Source organism: Clavelina lepadiformis, chromosome 1 (assembly GCF_947623445.1).
Source record: "Clavelina lepadiformis chromosome 1, kaClaLepa1.1, whole genome shotgun sequence".
In the NCBI taxonomy this organism is placed as follows: Eukaryota; Metazoa; Chordata; class Ascidiacea; order Aplousobranchia; family Clavelinidae; genus Clavelina; species Clavelina lepadiformis.
In genome coordinates this window covers 4668288-4693311 of record NC_135240.1, presented here as the reverse complement: position 1 = coordinate 4693311, position 25024 = coordinate 4668288, and the positions used below count along the sequence as shown (strand labels likewise).

General features: G+C 35.7%; 4 protein-coding genes across 4 annotated transcripts in view; 2 read left to right on the top strand and 2 right to left on the bottom strand.

Annotated features, from left to right (window-relative positions):
- LOC143449843 (uncharacterized) overlaps window positions 1-3130 on the top strand; it is a 37537-nt gene extending 34407 nt beyond the window's left edge. Inside the window, exons 35-41 of the mRNA XM_076950175.1 lie at window positions 603-709; window positions 810-972; window positions 1081-1214; window positions 1354-1504; window positions 1568-1720; window positions 2285-2433; window positions 2897-3130. Of these exons, the coding sequence (XP_076806290.1) occupies window positions 603-709; window positions 810-972; window positions 1081-1214; window positions 1354-1504; window positions 1568-1720; window positions 2285-2433; window positions 2897-3073 (1034 nt within the window). The 3' untranslated portion in view covers window positions 3074-3130. The remainder of the gene's footprint in view (window positions 1-602; window positions 710-809; window positions 973-1080; window positions 1215-1353; window positions 1505-1567; window positions 1721-2284; window positions 2434-2896) is intronic.
- A 104-nt stretch (window positions 3131-3234) lies between these two features.
- On the top strand, window positions 3235-10678 carry LOC143450068 (receptor-type tyrosine-protein phosphatase beta-like). Its single transcript, XM_076950476.1, has 16 exons — window positions 3235-3255; window positions 3350-3461; window positions 3721-3750; window positions 3990-4031; window positions 4276-4290; window positions 4862-4943; window positions 5528-5618; window positions 5688-5764; window positions 5882-6011; window positions 6105-6232; window positions 6313-6470; window positions 6796-6931; window positions 7349-7538; window positions 7808-7921; window positions 8737-8922; window positions 9655-10678. The coding sequence occupies exons 3-16, from the start codon at window positions 3731-3733 to the stop codon at window positions 9702-9704; spliced, it is 1419 nt and encodes a 472-aa protein (XP_076806591.1). The 5' UTR covers window positions 3235-3255; window positions 3350-3461; window positions 3721-3730; the 3' UTR covers window positions 9705-10678.
- A 924-nt stretch (window positions 10679-11602) lies between these two features.
- On the bottom strand, window positions 11603-15281 carry LOC143450124 (receptor-type tyrosine-protein phosphatase O-like). Its single transcript, XM_076950550.1, has 10 exons — window positions 14930-15281; window positions 14678-14749; window positions 14367-14460; window positions 13865-13958; window positions 13684-13760; window positions 13421-13550; window positions 13156-13286; window positions 12840-12994; window positions 12601-12736; window positions 11603-12381 (listed from the first exon to the last, which is right to left on the bottom strand). Exons 3-10 carry the CDS (start codon window positions 14415-14417, stop codon window positions 12235-12237), a joined length of 921 nt encoding a protein of 306 aa, XP_076806665.1. The 5' UTR covers window positions 14418-14460; window positions 14678-14749; window positions 14930-15281; the 3' UTR covers window positions 11603-12234.
- Window positions 15282-15423: 142 nt separating this feature from the next.
- Window positions 15424-24332, bottom strand: LOC143448797 (receptor-type tyrosine-protein phosphatase F-like). Its single transcript, XM_076948679.1, has 15 exons — window positions 23760-24332; window positions 23312-23482; window positions 22770-22890; window positions 22342-22653; window positions 21096-21368; window positions 20705-20983; window positions 19853-20119; window positions 19260-19553; window positions 18199-18308; window positions 17929-18094; window positions 17636-17748; window positions 17395-17548; window positions 17010-17153; window positions 16507-16679; window positions 15424-15600 (listed from the first exon to the last, which is right to left on the bottom strand). Exons 1-15 carry the CDS (start codon window positions 23808-23810, stop codon window positions 15424-15426), a joined length of 2805 nt encoding a protein of 934 aa, XP_076804794.1. The 5' UTR covers window positions 23811-24332.
- Window positions 24333-25024: the final 692 nt, after the last annotated feature.

The window sequence follows — 25024 nt, the reverse complement described above, 5'->3', positions numbered from 1 at the left end:
TTTTTTCTGGGAATTTGGTTCGTTTTTAGAAATTATATTTTTAAATTATTGTAGGCAGATGCTCTTGCAGTTTATTTTAGAAGTTGATGGTTTTGTTTTTTAATATCTGGCTCATACTAAGAAGAGGACGCCTTTGTTGAATTTTGGGTGACTTTGTGCAAACATTGTATCTCAGCCTTTATGTAGTGTTCACTCTTGGAAGATCTTGGAAACCACTATGACTTTAATTTTGTTCTAAACTTTTGTTTCTTTAACAGTAAGCATTCTTTATTGTGGCTTTGCTAGGAGTTTTTGGTTAATATGGGTCTGCTAGGAGTTTATATCATGAAAAGTCTGACTTTGGTTTCAAACAACTTATTTAGTGTCCAAAGGTTTCTAAGATTTTCCCCCTTTTCTTTGGATGTGTTGAAAATGGCGACTGGGCTTGTTTAATTTTTCTCATTACTTCCAGCTCTTTTCAGCTTTGTTCATTAATATGAATACTATTTGCATGTTCGGTCGTATCAAATATGCTTGTCAACCTGCAGTTCAGGAATTTCGACTCACTCAAGAATAAAGCATTTCGTTGCTTTATTTTTTTTAAATTATCGATTATATTTCAGTTCCTGACGTGGTAAAGAACTTAGATGCAATACAAAGTAATGGAAATCCAACAACTCAGCTTGATGTTACTTGGGATAAGCCGTCAGGAAGAGGGGAACGAATCAATGTAAGTGTCATCTTTGGTTTTCACGTTGGTGGTCACATGTTCTATTGTTACGATGACCCTGGTGTGAATTTTTGTTTTAAATCTTTAAATGTTTCTCCAGATCAGCTATGTTGGCCTGAGCATAGCAAGCATGAATGAAATGAGTGTTGGATTTAATGATACCACGGCAACACTTAGTGTAACACCCGGCAACACTTATGATATAACTGTGATTGTCATAAGCAATGAATTGCCAAGTGACTCGATGGTAAAAATGAATGCAAGTAAGTTTGTTCAATTTTTTAAACCAACAGCTAAACTTGAACAACAATTATAAGCATCAAATCTTTAAATAGTGAGCTCTTGAATTTAATGAAATATTTCTGCCATAGAACCAGCTCAACCATTGGACTTGGTTTCAATTCTAGCGATTGATAATATCAATGTCACATGGACACCATCTGATGGTTTTATTGAAAAATATGTTGTTGTAGCTCTCTCTAATGCAACAGAGAAATATAGAATGGTAAATGATGTCACTTGTAACACAACTAGATTACCTGTTAGTCCTGATAATAATTAGGATTAATTATGACAACTGGATCTTAAGACTAATTGGACTTTTACTTACCGGTACAAATGTCACAATTTTCAATTGTTACCAGAATATCAGCAAAGATGATACTTCACACGTCATCCCAAATCTAAGTCCATATACAGATTATGACATAAATATTTACAGCATCATAGTCGATGTTACCGGAAGCGACCAAGAAAGTGAACGTAGCTTAATTTCTGATCGAACCTTAGCAGCAGGTGAGTTTCTTATTTAACATAAATTTGATGAATTCTTTCATTTAAAATCTTCTTCACTTTCAGCTCCTCCACCTCCTCCTGCTGATGCTGCTGAGGGATTTAACTCAGGTCAAGCAACCACAACATCATACACATTTGTCTTGCCTGCAGATACTTTTAGTTTTGATAATGGACCTATTCAATACTACGCTGTGTTTCGAACAACTTCACTTGATGGTGAGATAGATATTGTATTTCATACAGAGCTCTGATGGTTAAAAACTTGAATACTAATATTAACCCAAAATCAAACTGTTTTGAATTTTTTCTGGACCAGAATGTTATAAAATTAAAACAAAATATGAGCATGATGAAATTTTCTAATAATAACCTGTCGTTGTGATGCATTCTTCACAAAATTTTTGAATTACTTTTGACGCTTTCCAAAATAGAATCAATACATAAATAAAAAATAAATTTGGTGTGTCATTTATTTATTTTTTATTTAACTTATTTCAAAAATTGTTATTTGTTTAATCTGTGCTTAGTGCGTCGAAATCATTTATTTTCGTTTTTGGCCGTGCAGAAAGTTTTGGTCCAAAATATGCTTACACCGTTTTTAATCTACCGCTCTAGTCTTTATAACTATGAATGACTTCTATAAAGACAGTTTTACTGGGAAGATGGTACAAAGTTTTTTTGGTAAAATCTTGCATTTCTTAAGATTAAATTCATATAATGGAAAATGCTTTCAATCTGAATTTTTATATTTTACCGATGTAATGTTCGATTAAATTGCAGGTGGAGTTCCAAATGTTAATGGTCCACTTGAACCATGTGACAAGGCCGGAGTGACAGAATGTGTCGCGATGTGGACTGATGAGCTTGGCAACCCTGCCACTGTCCAAAGTGGAAGAAGAAAGAGACAAACCGGGAATGAGCAAACCTCAGTAAGATTTTTATGGATTACCAGCTGAGCACATACGACAGTTCCTGTTACTGCTCTGTGTTCCTGATTTATTTTTATTTTTTGAATAGTTGCCCATCAGTTTGTTGCCTTTGTCGGAATAGTTACCATGTTTTTATTACATAGATATTGGCTTTCATGGCCAACCAAGCGTATACTTTTTATGGTTATTTTGGCCTCATTGATATCTCCACTAATTTACTTTTTTTGCAAACTGCCAATCAATAGATCAGAATAAATTTTTAACCTCAGTGGATGTTGCGTTTCCAGTCAGTGCATGATTTCAAAAGAGATTTATTGATTTTGATGTGTTTTGCTGCGGCACTGAACATTTTGGCTTCACGTGATGATTGTTATTTTAGCCTTTCAGTTATAAGATCAAATTGTTCGCTGCTTTTTGTTATTAACTAGTTTGTTATAAAAATACTAATGTCATTTTTGCACAGTTTACTCTTGGAAATGGTGAAATAACTCAGTCTCCATTCCCGGGCAGCCCCACATACACTAATGTTGCACTGGATCCCAACACAGGATACAGAGTCGCAGTTGCAGCAAAAACTGACAATGATGAACTGACTGTCACACAGTGGTCTCCTGTCGTCCAGACTGGTAAGTTTGTCTAGATTTGGCTCTCTTGATTTGTACTTTGCTTAAAAACTTCGATTCAATTTGTATTTGAATTAACAATATCGTATATTTTAAAATAAATGCTAATGCTTCTTTCTTTTACATATTTGCTTTGCACCAAATCTACTGGAATATTCTTTTTTCTTGCATTTTGGCAACGGGACAATAGTTACTCCAGGTACAACAGCAGCAAACTGTTTACAAGATAAAGTTGCAAGTTTTCTTATTCATAATCTCATTATGTTTTTAACCCAAATGCTTGTTGATTTCAGTCGATGTTGGTCTCATTGTCGGGCTGGTGGTGGCTTGTGTGGTCATCGTTATTCTTCTCATTGTTGGCTTCATCTATTACAGAAGAACCAGAGGAAAGCGGAAGGATGTACCGTAAGTGAACTTCCATGCTCATGCTTTGAATGGTCTTGTTGTTATGGTCGCTCTTCTTTAGAATTTGACTGTAAGGGCAGTTTAGCTTAATGAGTATTAGCTCTTAATAGTTGTTGAAAACTACTCATAGAAATTGCTAAAAAATTGATTTAAGATTTTCTTTGAGAATCCCAAACACTTAGACTTGCAAATTGCTTTATTAGAAACCAAAGTTTGATATAAAAATAATAATTCAAAATCTTAATATTGTGTTAAACAGGATTCAAGAAATGGTTCTCGTTACATCCATGTAATAATGCAACTTCTAAGACATTATATTTTTTCATTTCATTTAATTTTTTTCATTGAAAACGCAAAGGTGCTTTCATTGAAATGAAACTTATCGCCAGTTTAAATCCTGGATTTAAGTTGCATTTCATGAATATTCAAACATATTGTTTCGAATGTCAGTTGCACGAAAATGACAAGTTTATTTTTTACTTTCTGTTTCACATCATGGCATGCTTATCATATACTTTCATGTTTTAGACCAGGAGATATAGGCCTGTCTCATCAGCCCATGGCAGTGAGGTATATTTTGTTGTTTTTATTTTTTTCACGTCAATTAAACTTTGCACCAAGTTAAATCTTTTTTAATTTTACCTTCATCTTTGTTGTGTTTAACTTCAACCTTTTGTTGGTTTTGAAGCTTGTGTTTGTGAAACTGTTGGTACTAAGATAAAAATGATCACCTATAAAATGTCTTATTGTTTTAAACATAATCTAAACTGAATTTAGCAAGTACAGATGATTAAACCTGATTTTTATTTGACAGGGAACGAACATCCAAGTGAGTATATAATTGTGTTGTTTATTGACTTAAAATTATAACCTCTGGATTAGGTCTATTCACTTTTACGACTCACTTTAGTAACGTTGTATGTTTGTTCACTTAGTGATGTTTTGTGTCCACGTAATGCATCGGGTGAATAGTTTAAGTGGATCACTAGAAAACTTATCTAATTTTAAGTAGAACTAAACTATCGCATTAAGTGTTGTAAAAAATATAACCACATGCCCATATTTAACCCATGCAAGGGAGGTAAATCTCTCCGAGTTCATGAAATTGTTTCACGATTTGGAAGACGAAGAAGTTTCCGATGCCATTGCAGAGGAATATGCGGTTCGTCCTTCCGCATGGACTTTCGATGTTTGTGGCCTGGCCATGCACCCTTTACTTTAATGCACCAAATCAAACCTTTTTATTTCTCAAAATCTTTGAAAATGAAAATCTGTAATCGAAAAACAGCGCCCTGCTCAACCAATGGTTTTCTGGTGATTTTGTCGATGTCACATTTTAGGGAAATTTTCATTCTTAAGTTCTGTTGTGCATGTTTTTATGTTGGCGATTGATTCAACAGAGCTAATCGAGTGTCCCAGTTCAATGATGTCATGAGAGACATGCGAGCTGATTCTGACTTTAAGTTCTCGGAGGAGTACGAGGTTAATATCGCCGTAATTCTTCAACTTATTTATAATTCATTTTCTCTCATCTGTTTGTGAGCATTTTTCTATAATTTTCTTGGCACTAATGGTCCAAGGACGTGGCTGCTGGTTCCAAATGCATGCCGATGTTTTTATCAAGCACCGCTTGTCTATTTTGTTTGCATGTAGCGAGTGAGGATTGCGCAGTCAATCATATAAATTATGCACAAGGCTGCACCAACCATCAAGCACTCGACCTTGGCATGAACGTCGTTCAAAAGTGAAAGTGCTTTGTGTCGATCGAATCGCTGGAGTGGTTAAGACGACATTGATTTTAATAAGCATAGTTTCATAAGTTTTCAAAAGTTTTAGTAAAGCTGCTTTTCTGTTAGCTGTATTGATAGATTTCAAGGCGGTTGGCAACTGTTTTATTTCTCTTTTGTTTTTTCGAAATCCTTTAAAGTTAAAACTCGGAAGATATTCCAACAGTTTTTGCCAAAGCACTTTTTCTTTTGAGCAATCCCAGCAGCTTCTTGTGACGAGACCATTAGTTGCCCACAGTTTAGTGCAATAAAGTGAGAAAATTGCTTTGATTTCACCAGGAATTCAAGACAGTGGGTCGTGACCAGTCCACCAATGCCGCTCTGCTGCCCGAGAACAGAGGAAAGAACCGATACACCAACATCCTGCCGTGTTAGTCGCCTGACTGTTCAATGTATTTGCCTGATAGCACAGATTGTTACAAATCTATTTTCTTATTAGATGATACTTCAAGAGTGAAGTTGGCTGCCACAGATGATGAACCAGGCACCGACTACATCAACGCAAACTTCATTCCTGTCAGTGCTCTGGTTACTTTATAAAGGCTACATCTATACATCGTAGATACACTGCTTGTTTCTATATTTCATTTGCTTGGAGCAAAGAAAATGTTAAGCACAAACATCTCCACACAGGGCTTCAACAACAAGAGAGAGTTCATCGCCACCCAGGGTCCACTTCCTGGCACCAAGGATGACTTCTGGAGAATGGTCTGGGAGCAAGATTCCAGGAACATCATCATGGTCACACAGACCGTGGAACGTGGTTCGTTGATATGTTAGAATACACTTCACTACAATGCAGATGATGCAGATGAGAACTCTATTAGACATCTAATAAACTGTCCTTGAACAATAGGAAAGATAAAGTGCGACCACTACTGGCCATTTGACAACGAACCGATCGTGGTTGGAGACTTGAGCTTGCAGATGACGTCAGAGTCGATACTTCCTGAATGGACAATCAGAGAGTTCAAGCTCTCTCAGGTATGACGTCACTTCCTTATAGTGTGACATCACAAAGCAGACTTTATTAATAAATAATTGACCACTATGTTCATGTTCAGGGAGCCGATAGTCGCCGCATCAGACAGTTTCACTACACGGTGTGGCCTGACCATGGAGTGCCTGACACAGCCGAGACCTTGGTCCACTTTATTCGTTACGTGCGTAGAATGATCGACCGTGAAGCGAAGCACACCGGCTCCACTGTTGTCCACTGCAGGTAACTCACGTCACGGCTAATTAATCTGGCGTCATAAGCAGAGAGAACATTTAACCATTTATTTATTATAGCAACGTACTTTGCGCTTCTAACAGTCAATGGCAAAAAATAAACAACGTGATAAAAATTTTTGATCCAGAACACAAGTTATTACTTTGTTTGTCATATTTTGGGATTTTTATTTGTTTTGACTTCTATCCACCATTGCTTTGCTTCTGAGCCGTTTATAGTTGTGTTGTTGGTTTGATTACGTAACCCTCATGTTACTAAACTTGTTGTTGTTCGTCCCAGTACTACACCATATAACGATTGATTTTCTTTCCAGTGCTGGTGTGGGACGTACAGGAACCTTCATAGCAATGGATCGTTTGCTTCAACACATGCAGGAGAACGACTATGTCGATATATTCGGCATCGTGCATCAGATGAGAAGACATAGGGTGTTCATGGTGCAGACAGAGGTGAGTTCTATCCTTGTTTGACGTCATTTTATCGAAGCTTCCACGCAAACTGGAGTAGTTGGTAATTGATTAATGATTAATCGATTTAGTCAGACTCATTAGTAATAAGTTGTTGGTTTAATATCAGCCGCTGTTTGACTAACTACTTAATTAATGATTAATTAATGAATTAATTAGCTTTGTCATATATGGGTTGTAGTGTATGATATAGTGTATGTATTGTTGTAGTATATGATATAGTAAATGTATTGTTGTATTGTATGATATAGTCTATGTATTGTTGTAGTATATGAAATAGTATATAACCAATTATGACGTGTTGATCATCAATCAATGTTCGTATAAATAACTTTGTTAGAAACCAATCTCACATAATCATTGTATCCTGCCGTTTCATCCACATCTTTGCTCCTGCAGAGTCAGTATGTCCTCATCCACCAGATGGTGCAGGATGTCATCAACCGGGTGTACGAGGAGGATGCAGTGGACACCCAGGAGCCCGTCTACGAGAACGCGGCCGACCCCATCTACGAGAACGCGACCTTCCACTCGCAGAAGCCCAGCAACGGGTTCACCAACCCCGCATTGGTGCCGCCTTCTGAGGACGGTGAGTCAGCTTTCGTGATCTGAGTCACTGACTCTGCATTGCCACTCCCACGTCGTGTTAAGTTTTCAATGATCGTGACTTCATTAACTAATTCATGTTTGCTCGCCAGGCCTGGGACTAACCACGTTTGTGAAAATTAATTGTTGCCGATATTTGTTGAAATGTTGGCTCGTCCACTGAGTAGACGGACGAGCGCTTGACCTAAGATATATATGCGCTGTTCATGCAAACGATTTTGTGGTGGTCAGTGCTTCGTTTAAACATAATAGATAACACAGAGAGCCAAGGCTCAGATGCACCGATGACCAGAAGTGGAAATATCGACGAGGCCGGCGATTATGAGCTGGAAGTGAAGGACGACAGTTTTGAGAGTTCAGATGGAGGTTGAAGATTTTTCTTTACCTGACTCTCCTAAGTTGAACTTTTTCGTTTTGGGATGTTCGATGCTTGCCACTTTTTAGTTTCTTTGTTTAAACGAAATACTTTTTGCTTATTGAAGATTCCTTGTACGTTTGCTGCATAGACGAAGCTTTGCTTTGCACGAGTTTGCTATGTTCAGATTTTTATTTTACCTGTCGAACGTTCTCCTATGACCTTGTTACTATGCCTGTTTCAGTTGGTGGTTTAGCACAGCCGAGGAAGATGCTTTTAAAAGAACGCAAATACTGGGCTTATCTCAAGCTCACTACGCTATTGTTTGCTTTGCTTAAACAATTTTTATTTGGTGTTCTGTTTTTTTGCGTTTGACAACGAGTCAATCTTCTGCAGAACGGACAGAATGGTGAAATAAAACTCACCAGCGGACAGAGGTTTCGGTCGATGTTTCAACCATTCAACCTTGCAAATGTCCCATTGACCGGAACATCGTTTAACAAAATATGTTTTCTATGGCTTTTGCTTTCTTGTTCGTTCTGCATGCCAGCTATAACGGACGACACTTTGTTGCTGGGTTAATTTTAGTCGATTCCTTTAAAGACCGGGTTTAATTTTGCACAGGATGGTTTTTGTTGCATCTTATCTTGGTTTTAAATTGTGGCACCTGATTGGTCGATTTCTGCTCGAAAGTTGGCGACGGTTTCATTTCTTGCATCAACCGGACACGTCACATCCGCGTTTATTCTGTTGCACTTCATTGTGCGTCCGATCTTGGACTAAATAAGCGGCTTCGTGTGTTCTAACCTGCACAAAATTTTCACAGCTCGTCAAAATTCCGACTCTAATCTGCTCCCAGCCTCAAGCAAGCCGCCCCTGCTGCCCAAACCCAAGTCGTTATCACAGAGCTCGGTGGAAAGAAGCCGCACGATGTCGACCGAGAGACCTCCGAAGGTCCAGACTCATTCTCGAAGCAAGTCGGCCGCCGTGGACGCGTCGACGATCAGCGAAGGTCGGCAGACCTGGCCCTTTCAGTTAAAGCATGCTAATGCGACCGAGCAATCGGACGAAGATGATGATTTGTCGAACTAAAACCAGCCCGTCACTCATGCTGTTATTTTTGTGCCCAACAAACTTATTGGAACCTGCGATGGTTTTCCAGCGAAAAATATTTTCAGCAGCAATTTTGTTTTTGACTTTGACTTTGACAAAAAGCCAATTTTCAGCCGCATTTCTCCTTCATTATCAACCAACTTTGAATGCATGTTCCTCCTATTCACCCGCACTTGTCTTAAGTTTTCATTCATCGCCCACTTTTGTTTCGTCACACACGTCTAACCGAGCACTGTCTTTCGTGACCTCACCTGAATCTTCTCACGTCACACCAGGTATGCGTGTCTTTGATGTCAGGTTCCTTCGGTGATTTCGGCTTCAACAACGCGGCTTCAATGTAATCGGCCTAGTGCGGCGGAATGAAATTATTTTCAGTTTTGCATGGACAGCCATCTTTTGTTTTGTTTTAGTTCGCGAGGTTCACTTTATTTTTATGTTGTTTAATGTTTTTATTTATACTTTTTCGCGATTTTTATTTCTTCCGAAAACAACCTCTGCATATTATTGCATCTATTTCGTAGTAAAGTTGAATTAAAGTTCAAGTTCGGTTTCATTTCCAAGGCGAGGACACGGCACCGTGTTCTATCTCAACTGTAGCAAATACTTAACATTTCTTTGTTTGTTTTGGCAGAGGACTCCAGCTCATCCGATGACGAAACAGGCGGTAATCCTGTTGCTTGATCGGACAGGACAGGACATGACGTGTCGATGAACTATTGCACATTATTCAAGATTTGTTTGGGCGTAATTTTCCAGCTTTTCTATAAAATCTCGTCATTTCTTCACATTTGCTTGAGTCGTGCTTTGCATTGGCCGCAATTGCTTTCAACTCTTTGTATTCGATTTAACTCGCATCCTAACCAACATATGTATCTCCGCGTGTGTGCGTAGCCAACTTAATTCCTTAATAACCTTTTTCATTGCAGCATTTTTGCTCGGTTTTAGAAAGTATTTCGTCATCAATTGCGTCACTTTCGTATATGGTGACGTCATTTCAATCACTTTTGATCGTGGTATGTCGTATTAGATTTTTATATAATATTTCATTGAGGTATCGTCGTATTATTTGCTTGTGTTTTATATTTTGATGATGGCACTTGTGTGAAATTAGATGAATCGGGCGCTTCGATATTCTACCGACCGCGATGCATTCTTCTCAATCAATTTATCGATTAATATATTTCGCCAATCACTACTTTGTGCTCTGTCGTGTTAATTTTGTGGCTTCATGAAATTTATTCCTTGACCGCATCGTGTATTTTAATGCGACCATAATTGCTTTTATAACTTGACAGCGGCAGCCTCTAGTTTCGCGTCTAATTTGTCATTGTGCTTTTTTATACGAGAGAAATTATTTTGATTGTGATTTTCTACGAGTTCCCTGAGTTTAACTTGAATTGATCCTTGTACATAACCGTCGTGAAAAAGATTAGCAACCAATTCAACCCCGATAGAAGCATTTAAGAGGGACCCTGTATGAAATATGCAATTATTATACATTTAACATTAATTATTATCGATGTAATCCTCTTATGTGTAAAAAGTTTAGTTACTAACATTGTGAACCGGTCGGTTTGATCTTTGATATGTGGCCCCCGATTAAATCAATGTTTTATCGGGATCGAGCGAAATAAATTCTATCTGCTGGTTCTCAATCTCATCTTTGTAGTGGACTTGGACTGAACGAATGTCGGTGACAGCCTCTTGGTTCGAGGAAGGGACGATTCCAATGTCAGTATCTCCGAGAAACTTGAAAAGTGATGCATCCTGCAATTAGCAATTAGATTGTTTTGCCTAGTTCAGACTGGCTTGTTGAGGAGGTCGTTATTGGTGCGAGGATGTCGTAGTTTTACCTCATACTATGTAAGCCTAATCTTAAATGACTTAATTAATAACATACAATGACGTAACAATCATTAGCTTAATACAATGTGTTTGGCATTGCACCTTGGCCTAAGACAATGTCCACAACAAGACACAATGTGAAATAGAACTGAATCAGCACATTTGAGTTTAACTTAACAAAAAATGTGAGGTTATTGGAGGCTTAATTTTACCAATTTATACCTAGGGCTTATACCGAATGATTAGTTTAGTATCAGTTCATAAATTTTTTTTCTGGAATTTTGAGTATTCACGATCATTTCAACCATTTGATTTGAGCGTAATTAACCAAAGACGGCTTCAAGATTATTAAGTTTCTCTAGAACTTGACCCACTTGGTGGAAGCCGTCTAAGAGGAAGAACCGATTTATTGACTGCGTAAACTCGCAACTGGTTTGAACGACCACGTGAGGCCGCTTTTGCTACTTTTATGCAGAGATTGCAAAATGAAACGTACTTGCTCCATGCAAGCGTCTTTTCTTCTACAAGTTAAAATGAGGTAATCGTCCTAATAGAAGATTGTCGTGCCGCAATAGAAGGTTGTTGTACGGAAATGTTAATGGCGGGTTTGCACTTTCTTAGGCAGCGTTGATTAGTCAAGTCAAGATTATAAATCGCCTTCTTTGCACCTTTAAAGTAATAAGATTACCAAGTAAACCCTGGTGAAATTGAGAGAGAACAACAAGCGATTATCATTGCAATTGACTATGCGCTTCCGCAAAGCTGTGCTCTGTCTACACAGCTGAGCCGCACACGGTTTCACAAACGTAATTCATCAGAAGAATTAAAATGAAGTCGGCCAAACATTTACTATTGTCATTATATGGTAAAGAACAACTTCATCTCTGAATAAAACAAAATTATAATTAAATTGCACACAACGGACGATGAACACTGGATAAGACTTGATTGCCCCTCGAAGCTAAAACACTCCTTCTATAGCATAGACTCATAGAGTAATTGAAATATATGCAAAACAACAAAAAGAGTAGAATTAAAATGTTACAAAATTAGAAATATCAAATGTGAAAACAGTGGAAATACGCACTCGTTTGAAACAAAATGTGGGAAATTAGGGAGCGCTTTTGATTACAGTGAGATGGCGGGTTTACCTAATGCGCATTAATAATTAATTCGCAGCAGACCACATGATTCAACAAATGCACCTGAACAAACAGCATAGAATCAAAATTATATGAAATGTCTGGACGAATAAAATAAGAACTTTATCTAATGAATAAAATATTAAGTGCTCAAGCATTTGAAACATACTTTAAGTGATATTTTAATTACAATGAGAAAATTTTTTGATGTAGGGCTGATGTACTCAACGACGACATGAATCAGCATGAAGACCACTAAATGTTGCATTTTCATAGATCGGTGATTGCGTTGTGTTCTCATAAACCGGTTCACCAACACTTGTCTCATTGATAACGTCCTGCACCATCTTATGAAGCAAGATGTACTGACTCTGCAAAAGTGTTCGTCACTATTAGGCAAGCGATGCAAGAAAGCAAACACAACTAAGCAACCAATAACACACTTGTCATGCTACTAAGTGCATTTAACTCTATAAAAGTATGCAACAACAACAACAACATATATGTTACAACAACAACAACCGCATATATTATATATACATATACAACAACATATATAACAACAACCGCACAAAACAAAAGAATCTTACATCAGTCTGGACCATGGCCACCCTGCACATTCTCATCTCATGCACGATGCCGAATATATCGACATAGTCATGATCTTTCATGTGTTGAAGCAAACGATCCATTGCTATGAAGGTTCCTGTACGACCCACACCAGCACTGGAAACATTTGAAATTAAATAAAAGTTTGTTTAAAATATCCAAGAACAAGTCATAAAATGACTAAAAGCAAAAAATTCACAACACATGTCTCAGCCTTCACCTGCAATGAACAGTTGTTGGTCCGGTAGCAAGATTCTCACCAGAGATGTTTCGAACATATCTCACAAACTTGACAAGATTCTCTGCTGTGTCTGGAACACCGTGGTCAGGCCAAGCAACGTAGTGCAAGTGGGTGACAAGTCTCTGCTGGAAGCCCTTTAAAATAACAGCAACATCACAACCAATATAAGTAGGCAGCATACACAATGAATCGAATCAGCAGGAATGAAAAAGAAATGGCGACGAATCAACGTTATTTTATAAAATTTCGACCAACATCTAACAAATGGGACTTTTGTTGGCACCAGCTTTGTTACCTTTGTCAAGACAAGTTCTCTGTGTATCCAGTCTTGAGAGTCTTGAGGCTCCACAAGCATTTGAATGGTAATTCCAGCCATCACAACAGGTTCTTTGTTGTACGGCCAGTAATGGTCGCATTTTACTCTTTCTATAACGAAGTAAGTAAAAATGTAACTGTGCTCATATTAAACCACCTTTTACCAATTACCCATTTCCGACAGCTGCTTTTTAGCGATGCGACATCAAACAGCGGAATTAAGCTTCTTCATAAGAGTTACCAACCTCCTTCTACAATCTGAGTTAACATGACGATAGTCCTTGAGTTTTGTTCCCAGATCATTCTCCAGAAATCTTCTTTAGTTGTTGGAAGTGGACCTTGAGTTGCAATGAATTCTTTTTCTTTGTTGTAGCCCTGAAATTTACACTTGGTCAAGTTGTCTATTGTCAGTGGTGTACAGAATGTTTTTCGCCATAATTATGAATGTGTTTAGCATTCAGTTTTTAGTTTTTAATCTTATTGTTGATGACCAGCATAATTCACTCACTGGAATATAGTTGGCGTGGATGAAATCTGTTCCTGGTTCATCTCCAATCATCTGGAGTTTAACTCGAGTGACGTCATCTACATTGAAAAAACACACAACAACATGTACAATATGATGAGTATAAGTAAGATTCAGCAAACCCGAGCTAAGGAACTTATCACATTAAACACAATGCACTGACAGGGCAATATGTTCTTCTTGTATCGGTTCTTTGTGTAATTTTCCGATGTGGTTGCTTCAGATGTTGATTGGTCAACACCAACATTTTTCAGTTCCTAAAATAAACCAGCAATTATCTTGCTAAATATTGAAAATGAAACAACCTGGAAGAACGACCAGTTGTCAATCATTTATGATATTTATAGCATCGAATCATTTTCCCAAAGGAAATACCAGAACGGATTTTAACTTAAATCTACAAGGGAGCACAGTTAAGGATAAAATGTGTTTCATTTTAAAAGCAAACAAACTGAAATTTAGCAGCAAACATTAGTTTGATTACTGAAGCAGTTCAGTGGACCCGCAAATATTTGCCACTGAGTAGTAAAACGGTTTCTGTTTGCAAAGCACGTACATGTGTGCACTTAGTGTCTGTATCTTCGTTTGCCCACATGTGCTGCACAGAAGATTTTAATAAAAGCGACACAAATAAAACCACAAGTCAGGTTGACAAAAAGCTTCACCTCAAATTCTTCAGTGAGATGAGAATAAGAGGTCTCTTTCATTCTTCTCATGACATCACTGAAGTCTGACTTCGGAATAGATCTTCGGCTTGATCTTTTAAATAAAAATTTTGTTGAATTGCGGTGATTAGCCGAGACTTTTATCTAAACGGAGTTCCAGTGAAGCCCATAATGTAACAAAAAATTATGATGATGATTTAAAAACTTTTTAAACAACTCTGTAAGTTATGAGAAGTGGAAACATAAACAAAGAAGTATCTCATGATAAATGAAACCTACGGAAACCAAAATAATCAAGCAATGAAACATACTTTTTACTTTGCTTTGATACGAGTTGGTTACTTGATTTGCTGAAATTTTCAAAACTGCTTCTGTTAGAACTCCTGAAAATACAAGATGAAAGATACAAGGAAAATTTTGCAACAAAAAACATGACTTTAACCAAAGTAGCGATAATTAATAAAAACATTTTCTTAAACTTTTTTTGCCAAGAGTAACTTGCACAAGTTTTAACAACTCACCAGTTGCATTTGAATGCCCAGATAGTAACAAAAAATACTTACAGTTGATCTTTATTTTGGGAACTACGCCTTTTATAATAATATATTCCTCCCACGATGGCAATGACAAGGACAATGGCACCACAGACCACTCCAATAATCAAACCAATGGAATCAGAACCTCCTAAAATACATTGTCATATTGACCTTATTCTATAACCTAATACAACACTAACACAGATTTTTACTCCTGCCTTGAATTTCAACATTTATTTTTCAATTAATATCTTATTTTTGAAAAACTGTAAATAATAACAGACAAAAAATGCATAACATTTTTTAAATAATTAAACTAGTAATTATTGCTTATAATTTTTCCAATAATATGTAATAATACACTGATTGTATCGAAAGCAAAGTTGAAAAGCAAACATGGATATATTTTCTCACCTTGACGAACTGCAGCATTTCAAGCGGCCAGAGCAGAACATGAAATAAAAAGAACGACTTAAAATTAAAAACTGTGGAAATTGTATAAAACACTGGTGGTTATGTGTCTATGTGAGTAGTTTCTTACTTGTCTTGATCTCAGATCCCCACACAGTTGCAGTCATTTGTTTATTTGCAGTCTTGGCGCCCACAGCTACACGATAAGCAGTATTAGGTTGAAGTGGATAGCTGATGAATGGTTCATTCAACGGTGAGTATGTCTCTGTATTGTTTCCAATAAGGAACTTAATAAATAATAAAATGCAAAATGTTAGCAGAAAATTGGTGGTTTTATTTAAATAAGCTTCAATTTAAAAAATTTAATTAAAAAGGTTTAAAAGCAAAGAGTGATATCATCAAAAACAATTTAAAGTGAAGGATGAACCCAATAAGTTCACTTAAAATCAAAGATGAGTTGTTAATAAATATACCCTGTATCTGATCTTGCGGTGTTAGTTAGTGACTAAATAATTATTGTCAGGTCACAAAGAACACAAATTTGGTGCTAATTATGACGCCAAAATGTAAAATGTGCAGTTGAAGACTAAGTTACAGTTCATTGAGCTCAGTCTTAGCTAGTGGCGTTAAGCTGGTCTTGCAATTACCATAACGCCACAAAAGCATCATTAGTACATCCACTGTCGACCTTTGTTTGCTTAAAACAAATATCAGTCACAATCTAATCTCCTACCTGCGTAGGTGTTTCAACAACTTAATTACAATGTAACTATCGGCATTCTTGATTCGAACGCCAACCATCAAATATGTTGATTCACTTCACATTTTGACGTCATAATCTCTACCAACTTTCTCATAGTTATTGGCAGCTAATTTGCTGTGCACTTTTGGACATAACTGCTTAATGATTACAGAATATTGAAAACCTTCATCATGATAATTGACAACTATTTTTCAATTTAAGATCAACTTGGGCTTTTACCTCACTTTAAAATATAAAAACAATAAATTAAAAGACAGATCATACAGTTGTATCAACAATCCAACCTACGAGTTAATTTAAAATCAGGCCATTTTAGTTTACAATGAGCAAAACATAGACAGATGATATTTACAATGTTGAATATTAATGTTTAATAAATTGGTTGAGTTGTGAGTTTTCCGTTACTTTTATCCTTTGATTTGATACTTACAATAATCGGAGCACTTTGGCGAGTGCTTGCATCCAAATCTCTGAGAATATTTTCGCTGCCTTGACTGGCAGGATTGCCTTCACTGTCAGTCCAAAGTGTGACACATTCATCACCTGATGCAAGATCTTGACAAGTTGAAAAACTTGTAACATCTGGAACTAACTTTTCCTGATCTGAAACATAAAGATCATTTTCATGATATTGTGTCTAACCTGTAAACTTCAACTGCATAGTAATTCGTTGTCTTCATGAGAATCAATCAACATAACAACATGCTAGGTTTGTTCAAACAATATTACAGAAATTATTCACTTATAATAACTTATAACTTAGAATTCAGAAAACAAATTCCAGTCATAAAACAATGTTAATGTGATTAATGTTTGTATGTTAATGATTTAGGGAGGCCCATTTAAAAAAAAAAATTTAACAACACGCTACTGAAAATTGTATATTTGGTAAGCACATTCACGTAAAAAAGTAAGATAAGTGAATGTTTTTACCACCAATGGACAGATAGACTGCATAATATTCAATTGGTCCATTTGTTTCACTGAAGGTGTTCGGTGGTAACACAAATGTAATAGTATTGGCCGATGATTCAGCATCTTCAGTAAGTGATGAGTCAGGGCTGGGTACAGGCGGAGCTGTCAAAATTATTTATAACATTTACAAGGATAAACAGAATTTCAATGCCATGATAATTCAACAAAAAAAAAATCAAAAAAAGGAATTCCAAATTTAATGATTTTTAGTACTTTCTTAAATTGGTTCAACAAAGTTGTCGTCATCGTTGGTATTTCGTAAACAAGTTTTTAATTTTTAAAATCGTTCTTTGACTCCTTTTGAATAGAACAGTAAAGCAAACAAAACATAAACAAAACATACGTCCTGGTAAAGTTTTACAAGTTCTGGGAGATGTTCTACTTCTTTCCACTTCTCCTTTAACATTTATTATCCACGAATACATTTCAACTTTATAATCTGTGTAGGGATCAAGGCCATCAATGATTTGTGGGTTACCATCTTCAACTTCAATAGCCTGCAATTGTATTTGTATTGTTACATATAACGTTATAACATGCATGTGATGTATAACTGCACTCTAATATAATGAACAAAAACTTGCTTTATTGCCACTGAGAAGTATTGCTAAGCCATCATAATAACCCTCCGGAGCGATCCAAGTAACCAGAAGCTCATTTGTGAATGCTTCTACATCAAAACTTGGCTCGGAAGGTTCTGATAATAAAATATTTTTTATTTCCTGACATGTTTTTTCAATAATTTTTTTATTACATCTGGCAGCAAAAATGATAAATTGCATTTTGCAGAAAAACAAACAAGTAATTGATTACTTGGTAAAGTGCCAAAATACAATGTTACCGTATACTTGGTGCGTTTCAATTTCAGTTAACTTACTTGAATTAGCGTAATCATAAACACGTTCACTTGCCACTCCATTGCTATAAACAGTGAAAATAACTGTGTATGTAATACCAGGAACAACAGATAAAGTAGTTTGTGACAAACTGAAGTCCACTGATATATTCTCTGTGACATTGCCAGTGGTGTCATTGTATTCGATCTACATAATCAACAAAATTAAATGTATTCAGCATTTAACTCTTTGCATTAACTTTCTTATGCTAAAACACTCTCCAACATTAAATTTTAATCTAGCATTGTTACCGTTATATTGTCTCCAGTTCCATTTGTGGTCAGTTCCCATGTCAGGTCAAGCAATTTTTCTGGTGAGGTGGAATTCTGTGTAATTGAAACATTCTTCACTGAATCAGGATCTACATTCAAAACAATTTGAAAAAATTAAGTAACGGATTTAGTGTCAGCTTTTTGCTATGCTGATATGTTATGTATTTATTGACAAACACAATAGATTGGGAAATTGGTATTTATGTAATATTTCCTTGAAACATGCTGCTTGCAATGCTGTTCATGATGATCAATTAGAATAACTTCATGACAAAGATATTTTGAGTCTACAAATTTACCAATGAATATGTTGCTGGTAACGTTTAATTATTTTTAAAGATAACAAGAAATGATGTACTTCAAAAAGGTAAAAGTTCTTAACTTTCCAATTGACTCACAAATTCCTATCTCCATGTTATTAAAATTTACTTCATTACGTAAATGTTTTACAACATAGATAATAAAACTTACGGAAAGCAGCTACTGATTATATGACTACTAATTATATTGATGCAAATTTCAAACAGCAGCTTTATGTTAAGGAGCTAATTTAACCGATAGTTTGTCATGTCATGGGGTTGCTTGTAGCAAAATAAATATTTACCAAAAATTAAAACAACAAACCAAAAAAATGTTATAGCATAGTTAGCTATAATTGTCTGCAAGATACAAAATACACAAGACACACATAAAGACATCAAAGTTTTATGACGCTTAATCCGCCCAATGTATGAAGTTTTAAGCAAAAAATGGCTAAAACAAATAAATGATTAAACGATGATTAAATAAATGATTAAAAACAAATTACTAAAAAGTACTTAAGCAAAGCTGTAATAATTACTCGCCATTACATGGATACTTTAGCCCAATTAGCAGAACAACATCATGCTAACAACATTCATAAAGAATATGTTATCACGTAAACTCAATAACTTTGTTTTATTTACAAACTTACTTGTTGTTGATACTTACAATCTATTTACTGATATTTATTAATTTCAAGCAACCAGAAGCAATGAGACACTAAATAACCAACTCACTTGTTATATGTTTTACACTTGTTGATGGTTGACCAGAACCAGCAGAGTTACGAGCTTTCACAGTGACATCATAAGTTTCTCCTGGTGTCAATCCTTCAATTGTGTATGATGAGGTGGTTGGACCAGTCACTATACCTGATGATGTCATGGAACCATCCGAAGATGAAAGCCACCAGTCCACCACATAATCCACAATATCATCAACACCAGACGGTTTATTCCATTCAACATTTATTTGAGTTGTGGGATTTGTAGAAGGTCGAGATAAGTTTAGCTGTTCTAGTTGGTTGGGAACTAGAAAATAATTATAAAATTAACTAAAGTAAACTAACATAATGTAACTATAAAATGTTCAAATAACTTGTATTCAAAACAGAAATATAATATAAATGCAATACATACCGCTGATGCAATCAACATTTTCTTATAAACTAATTAATGTACAAAAAATGTGGTGAGAAACAACAAACTATGACAGAGACACAGAGTAGTGACAAATTAGCAAGAAAAATAGAAAATAAACAAAATTTAAATAAGAAAACACGATTAATGCTTCATACTTGGATTCTAACTTTTGCGACAATAACACTCACCTGTAGAAAACATGGCTGGATCTGATGGATCTGCGCTTCCCCCATCATTCACTGCTGTCACTGTGAAATTGTATCTTGTGCTCGCAGTTAAACCATCGATGGTTGCAGAAGTTTCCCTACTGATGTTAAATCCTGTAGGTCCAGATGAGGTCCAACTCACATTGTAATTGAGAGAAGGGGAATCCCCACTAACAGGTGTCCATTGTAGTGTGATGGAGCTGATGGTTGGATTTGAACTATTTCTTGGTTGAGAAGCTTGTAAGGGAACTAAAAATATATAGGATATTTAAACAAAATATATATCCGTGCCCAAACTAGAAAAGGGACGAAGTCAAAACACAATTTATAAATAAAATTTGTTAGAAATTTGTCACATTCATGTCCATATCCAGCATCACTCGTAGCATAATGTTAATGTTATTATCAGTGTTTGAAATTTGAATCCAGGTGAAGAATTTTGTATTTAGTTGCATTAGCAGTTAAGTTATGAGAAGTGACACCATCAGAGTTGTCTGGTGATCATGTGATGATGTATCCCGACATTTTGTCAGCATTTCATCTTTTGATTTCATGGTTTATTTTATGGCCACAAACCAGTGAGTTGGCGACAGAAAACGAAAAGATATGTCGAAAGTTAGATTACGAATTAAGCAACCTGTGGTTGCAATTTCAAAGCAACCTAGAATGAAGAATGAAGAAGAACCAACAAGAATAAAGCACAAGACGTAAACAATTTCAGTTTAGTGGCAAAGCTAACATAAAATCACCACAGAGATGTCTAAGTCGCTCGCACAATATCACCAGATGTCATAAGACGTAAAACCACACTTTGTTACATCCCACAAGACCAACCTGTCGTTTGTGTTTCGTCGCTTTCGTCTCCATTTCCAGAATCACTTTTAGCATAAATCTTAACATCATAATCGGTGTTTGAATCCAGGTTAGGAATTGTGTATTTAGTTGCAGTAGCCGCTGCGTTATGAGAAATGACTCCCTCAGAGTTTGGTGGTGACCATGTGATAATGTATTCTGACACTTTCTTTGCGTTTCCTCCAACACCAGGGCCAGTCCAACTCACATCGATAGATGAAGAAGAACTTGTCGTTGATAAAGATGCAACTGGTCCAAATACTGACAAGAACAAAAAAAGATTGGTCACCTTTTGAAGCTGATCAAAATCATTAAAACCAATCCATGTTTTCATGCTCCAACTAAGTATCACTTTCAGTTGGATTAAACCGACCTGTAGTTGCAGCAAAGTTACTTTTATCTCCATCTCCTGCTGCACTTCTAGCAAGAACACTTATGCTATACGCAGTGTTTGGATTTAAAGAAGGTATCGTGTATGGTGAAGCATCAACATCTAGTGTAGAAGGACCTTCTGCGCCAGTTGACCATGAGACAGTGTATCCAATGATAGAGTTTGCATTTCCACCACCAGGTGGTGATGTCCAGGTCACATCAATAGTTGAAGATGAACTACTAGTGGCTGATGTGGAAGTAGGCTGACTAAAAGCTAAAAAGATGGTAATCATTTAGTGATGTGTGAATTGTTTACACAAATAACAGGTCATTATAGTAACAACTCTACATAATCACGTCTAACAATATGCCATTGGTAACTTAACAAAACTTTTAAAGTCCTTGCAAGAAATCTCATTAAACCAGAACATGAGTGAGTGCATTTGGTGCCAGAATCAATTTATTTATTCGAACTACTTTTGCATTAAATATAAAAGAAGGCTTAAGAAGGGTTCCCGGCTGTTCTGTCCTGCCAATAAGTTTATCGTATGCTGCCTACTTTCTTTTATATTACAATTTATTCCTAGCTCTAAGGTTTGAAGTCGATGTTAAGGTCGTTATAATGTTATGTATTGTGTTGTTATTGATTTAGTCAAAATTATTAAAAGCCTAAATTAAAGTACAATATAAAATATTGTTTAAAAGTTACAGTAAATTAATTATTACATTAAAGGCTGTTTTAGCTTTTTTGTTATATAACCACAAATTCATGCCACTTTTGTTGAAATATATGCAATGCCATAATAAAATGGTTGTAATATTATAATGTTGTTATAATATTGTTATACAATGTAATAATTATAATGTATATTGTACAATATATGTTTATTGTAATATAGTGTAATATAATTTAGTGTACACTTCACATTGTATCTTAAAGAAGGGGAATGCCCTTAAACGGGTGTCCATTTTAGTGTGATGGAGTTAATGGTTGGCTTTGAGCCATTTCTTGGTTGATAAACTTGCAAAGGGACTAAAACATTAATTGAATTCATGTGAACAACAATTCAATAATAAAAGGTAACATAGAAAACAAAGTTTGTCAATTAAACAAATATAACTTACATAAAGTACACCAGTAAACGAAAAATATGTCACAAGGTTGTAGTAACACCAAGTATATGGTACCATAGGTGACAAATAATACCTATAAGTAATTGATAATAACAATCAAGCATGGGACAAACCTGTGTCTGCATTTTCTGTCTCACTCGCATCACTGTACTTTCCTTCCCTCAATGTCATAGCAAATACATTGACACTATATGCTGTATTAGAAGTCAGGCCAGTTATAGGAAGTGTGTGTTTAGTGCCAGTTCCCAAGTCAGCAAATGCATCATTGGATGTTGCTCCATCAGAGTAAGTTACTTGATACCGATTCACAATATGACATCTGCCACCTATACACTGACTAGGAGTTGAAGTGTCGTGAACCCATGAAACAGTCAACTGACTTGAGCTATCAGATGTTATTGTGATGTCAGTGGGAGCTGGTGGAGCTGTAAAGTTGATTAAAAACGAAACAAAGTAAAGTCAAATCACACAGTTTCATGAAATTTAAATAAATAAAATTTGTCCAGTGCACGAATTCAAAAGCAGTTGTAGAATGTTGAACCTGTAGATAGTCCATCAAAATCTGCATGAGATTTTTTTTTTCCTTTTATGGCATAGACATGAAAGCTGTATTGTGTGTAAGGTATTATGCTGTTACCGGATGAAATATGAGTGACGTTGTACTGCAAACAAAAGTTCACAAAAGTTGATCAACTATACATTCTACCTACTACTGGTACCTTCATTGGCTGAGATTAGATTGCCGCAAAATAAAATTACAGGAAAACTTCACAAAAAAGATTATCACAAAATTACATTACACAGCTGGGTTATTAAAGTTGTATTGATTAACAAGCTTCTGCGTTGACGTTAAATAATGTACAATTAAAACTCATGAAGCAAACACGAAATAGTTCTAAATAATTCTAATTCTATATTCCAACCTGCTATTTTTATTATTTGCAAACTTTTATAAATTAAACTAGGCCTACATTTCTTTACATATTGCTCTGGTTACACTGTTGTTGATTGTTAAGCACCCTAAAAAACTTTTTCTTATCAAACAAGAGTGCTATAGAATTTTTATTATTATACAAAACATACTGGTGATTTTGCATCTACAGCATTATCTGGTGGAGATGAAGGAGGTTCACTCCCAGAATCAAGCTTCACAAAAACTTTGTATGATACATCCTCAACCACTGTCCATGTAATTACAAAGAAAGTTGAACGAGCTTCAGTCCAAGATAAATCTGCTGGTGGATCCAATGCATTCTACATATTTCAAGCAACAAACATACAATGTAATAAGTTATTTACCATAAAAAGTTAACTTAATCAAAATTAGAAATAAATACAATTAAATCAATAGGTTAATTGATGTTTAACAGTTTATCAAATATCTCATTTCACAAACTGACTGACCCTCAGTTTAGATCAAACATTTACGTGTTTCCTTTTTATTAACAGGGCTTTCTTTATTAAAGCTTATTGTATTATAATCGCTAGAAATAAGACTAATGCATAGCTTTTAATCCAGAAACATACTTACCACATTTCTCAATACGACAAAGACATACAATAATAATGGGGTGAGCTTCATTTTTAGAAGTAATTATTTTTTAAACTTAGTAGATTCATCACTTTCCAAACATCTTCGCAAAACATCTTTACAAAACTACAAATAATATTGTTCAAGTTTGGTGTTTGACAAAACTCTTTGGCTAATTTGTAAAAACATGATGCAAGTGTAATAGCAGTAAAATATTATGACCTGATGTGACTAGTATCCCTTGATGACAAACACTGTTTTATGAAGTAACAACCAAGAAATCCTTAGTTTTAGCAACTAAACACAGCTTGTTTGTTATTGTAAGTATTTCAATTTAAATTCTTATCTGTAGTACATTGTGTTTGGTGTTTCTTTGATTTCTATTTACGTTATGCTTGAGTTGTTTTAAGTGTGTGACCCAGGGACTTAGGGAGCTGCTTTCAATCAAGATCTCTTATAACTGGCGTTATGAACAATTTACGGGGTTTTGAATAAAGCATAGTACCGGTGAAACACTGCATGGAGTCAGAAGTAAAATTTCAACCCACGCTTCCATTCAGAGACCAAAAATGCACGCTTCAATGCTTTTATTACTTTGTCGCGGGATTTATCTTTTATGCGATCATTGCGCTGGAAATCATAAAAATTAAAATTACTTTGTGTACTTTTTGTTCACTGGAGAATTGACAGAAAAGCGCCCCCAATGCCCCCAGGGTGTAATTTGTGCAAAGCGTGCTTATGCCGAAAGTCAGCTTGGTCTACAATTCGAATACGGCAAAAACATTGTAAGCCAAATATGATTTCTAAAAAACAAAAAAGGATACACTGTGCTCTTTTTCTATTTTTCACTTATTTCGGCAGCGTAGCTAACCAAATGCACGGAATGCAACCTGGCACTGCCCTGCTCGTTTATTCAGAAGATACAAGAAAAATGTTTCCAAAAAAGATTGAACTAAAATTCATTTGTATTCATTTAACCGATAAGTGAAGAGTGTTGAGAATTATGCACAAATAGAATGGTGACGTCACAGACGTACAAAACTGGCAATTAGCCTAACAATATTGACTTCAACTAAAGCTAAAAGAGAACTGCAGTGTTTACTACAACAATTCGGAACAGTAATTAATCTAAGAATAAGACCGCATAGCCTGCTATGACTATACACCCCTGTTCACTTGACAAAAATCATTTGAAAAAACGACTTAAACATCCCATCGTTTGTGGAGAAAAATGATCAACATCCTGTCCCAGCGTTCTAACCAAA

Coding starts and splice junctions, on each gene's coding strand:
- LOC143450068 (XM_076950476.1), top strand. CDS start 3,731: ATGGTTCTCGTTACATCCAT. Junction 5,619..5,687: donor ATACACCAACATCCTGCCGT/GTTAGTCGCCTG, acceptor TTTTCTTATTAG/ATGATACTTCAAGAGTGAAG. Junction 7,539..7,807: donor GGTGCCGCCTTCTGAGGACG/GTGAGTCAGCTT, acceptor TAAACATAATAG/ATAACACAGAGAGCCAAGGC.
- LOC143450124 (XM_076950550.1), bottom strand. CDS start 14,417: ATGAGAAGAATGAAAGAGACCTCTTATTCTCATCTCACTGAAGAATTT. Junction 13,959..14,366: donor ATCTCACTGAAGAATTTGAG/GTGAAGCTTTTT, acceptor GGTTTATTTTAG/GAACTGAAAAATGTTGGTGT. Junction 13,287..13,420: donor AACTCAGATTGTAGAAGGAG/GTTGGTAACTCT, acceptor ACTTCGTTATAG/AAAGAGTAAAATGCGACCAT.
- LOC143448797 (XM_076948679.1), bottom strand. CDS start 23,810: ATGAAGCTCACCCCATTATTATTGTATGTCTTTGTCGTATTGAGAAAT. Junction 21,369..22,341: donor GACAGAAAATGCAGACACAG/GTTTGTCCCATG, acceptor CCATCTTTTTAG/CTTTTAGTCAGCCTACTTCC. Junction 20,984..21,095: donor TAACTTTGCTGCAACTACAG/GTCGGTTTAATC, acceptor TGTTCTTGTCAG/TATTTGGACCAGTTGCATCT.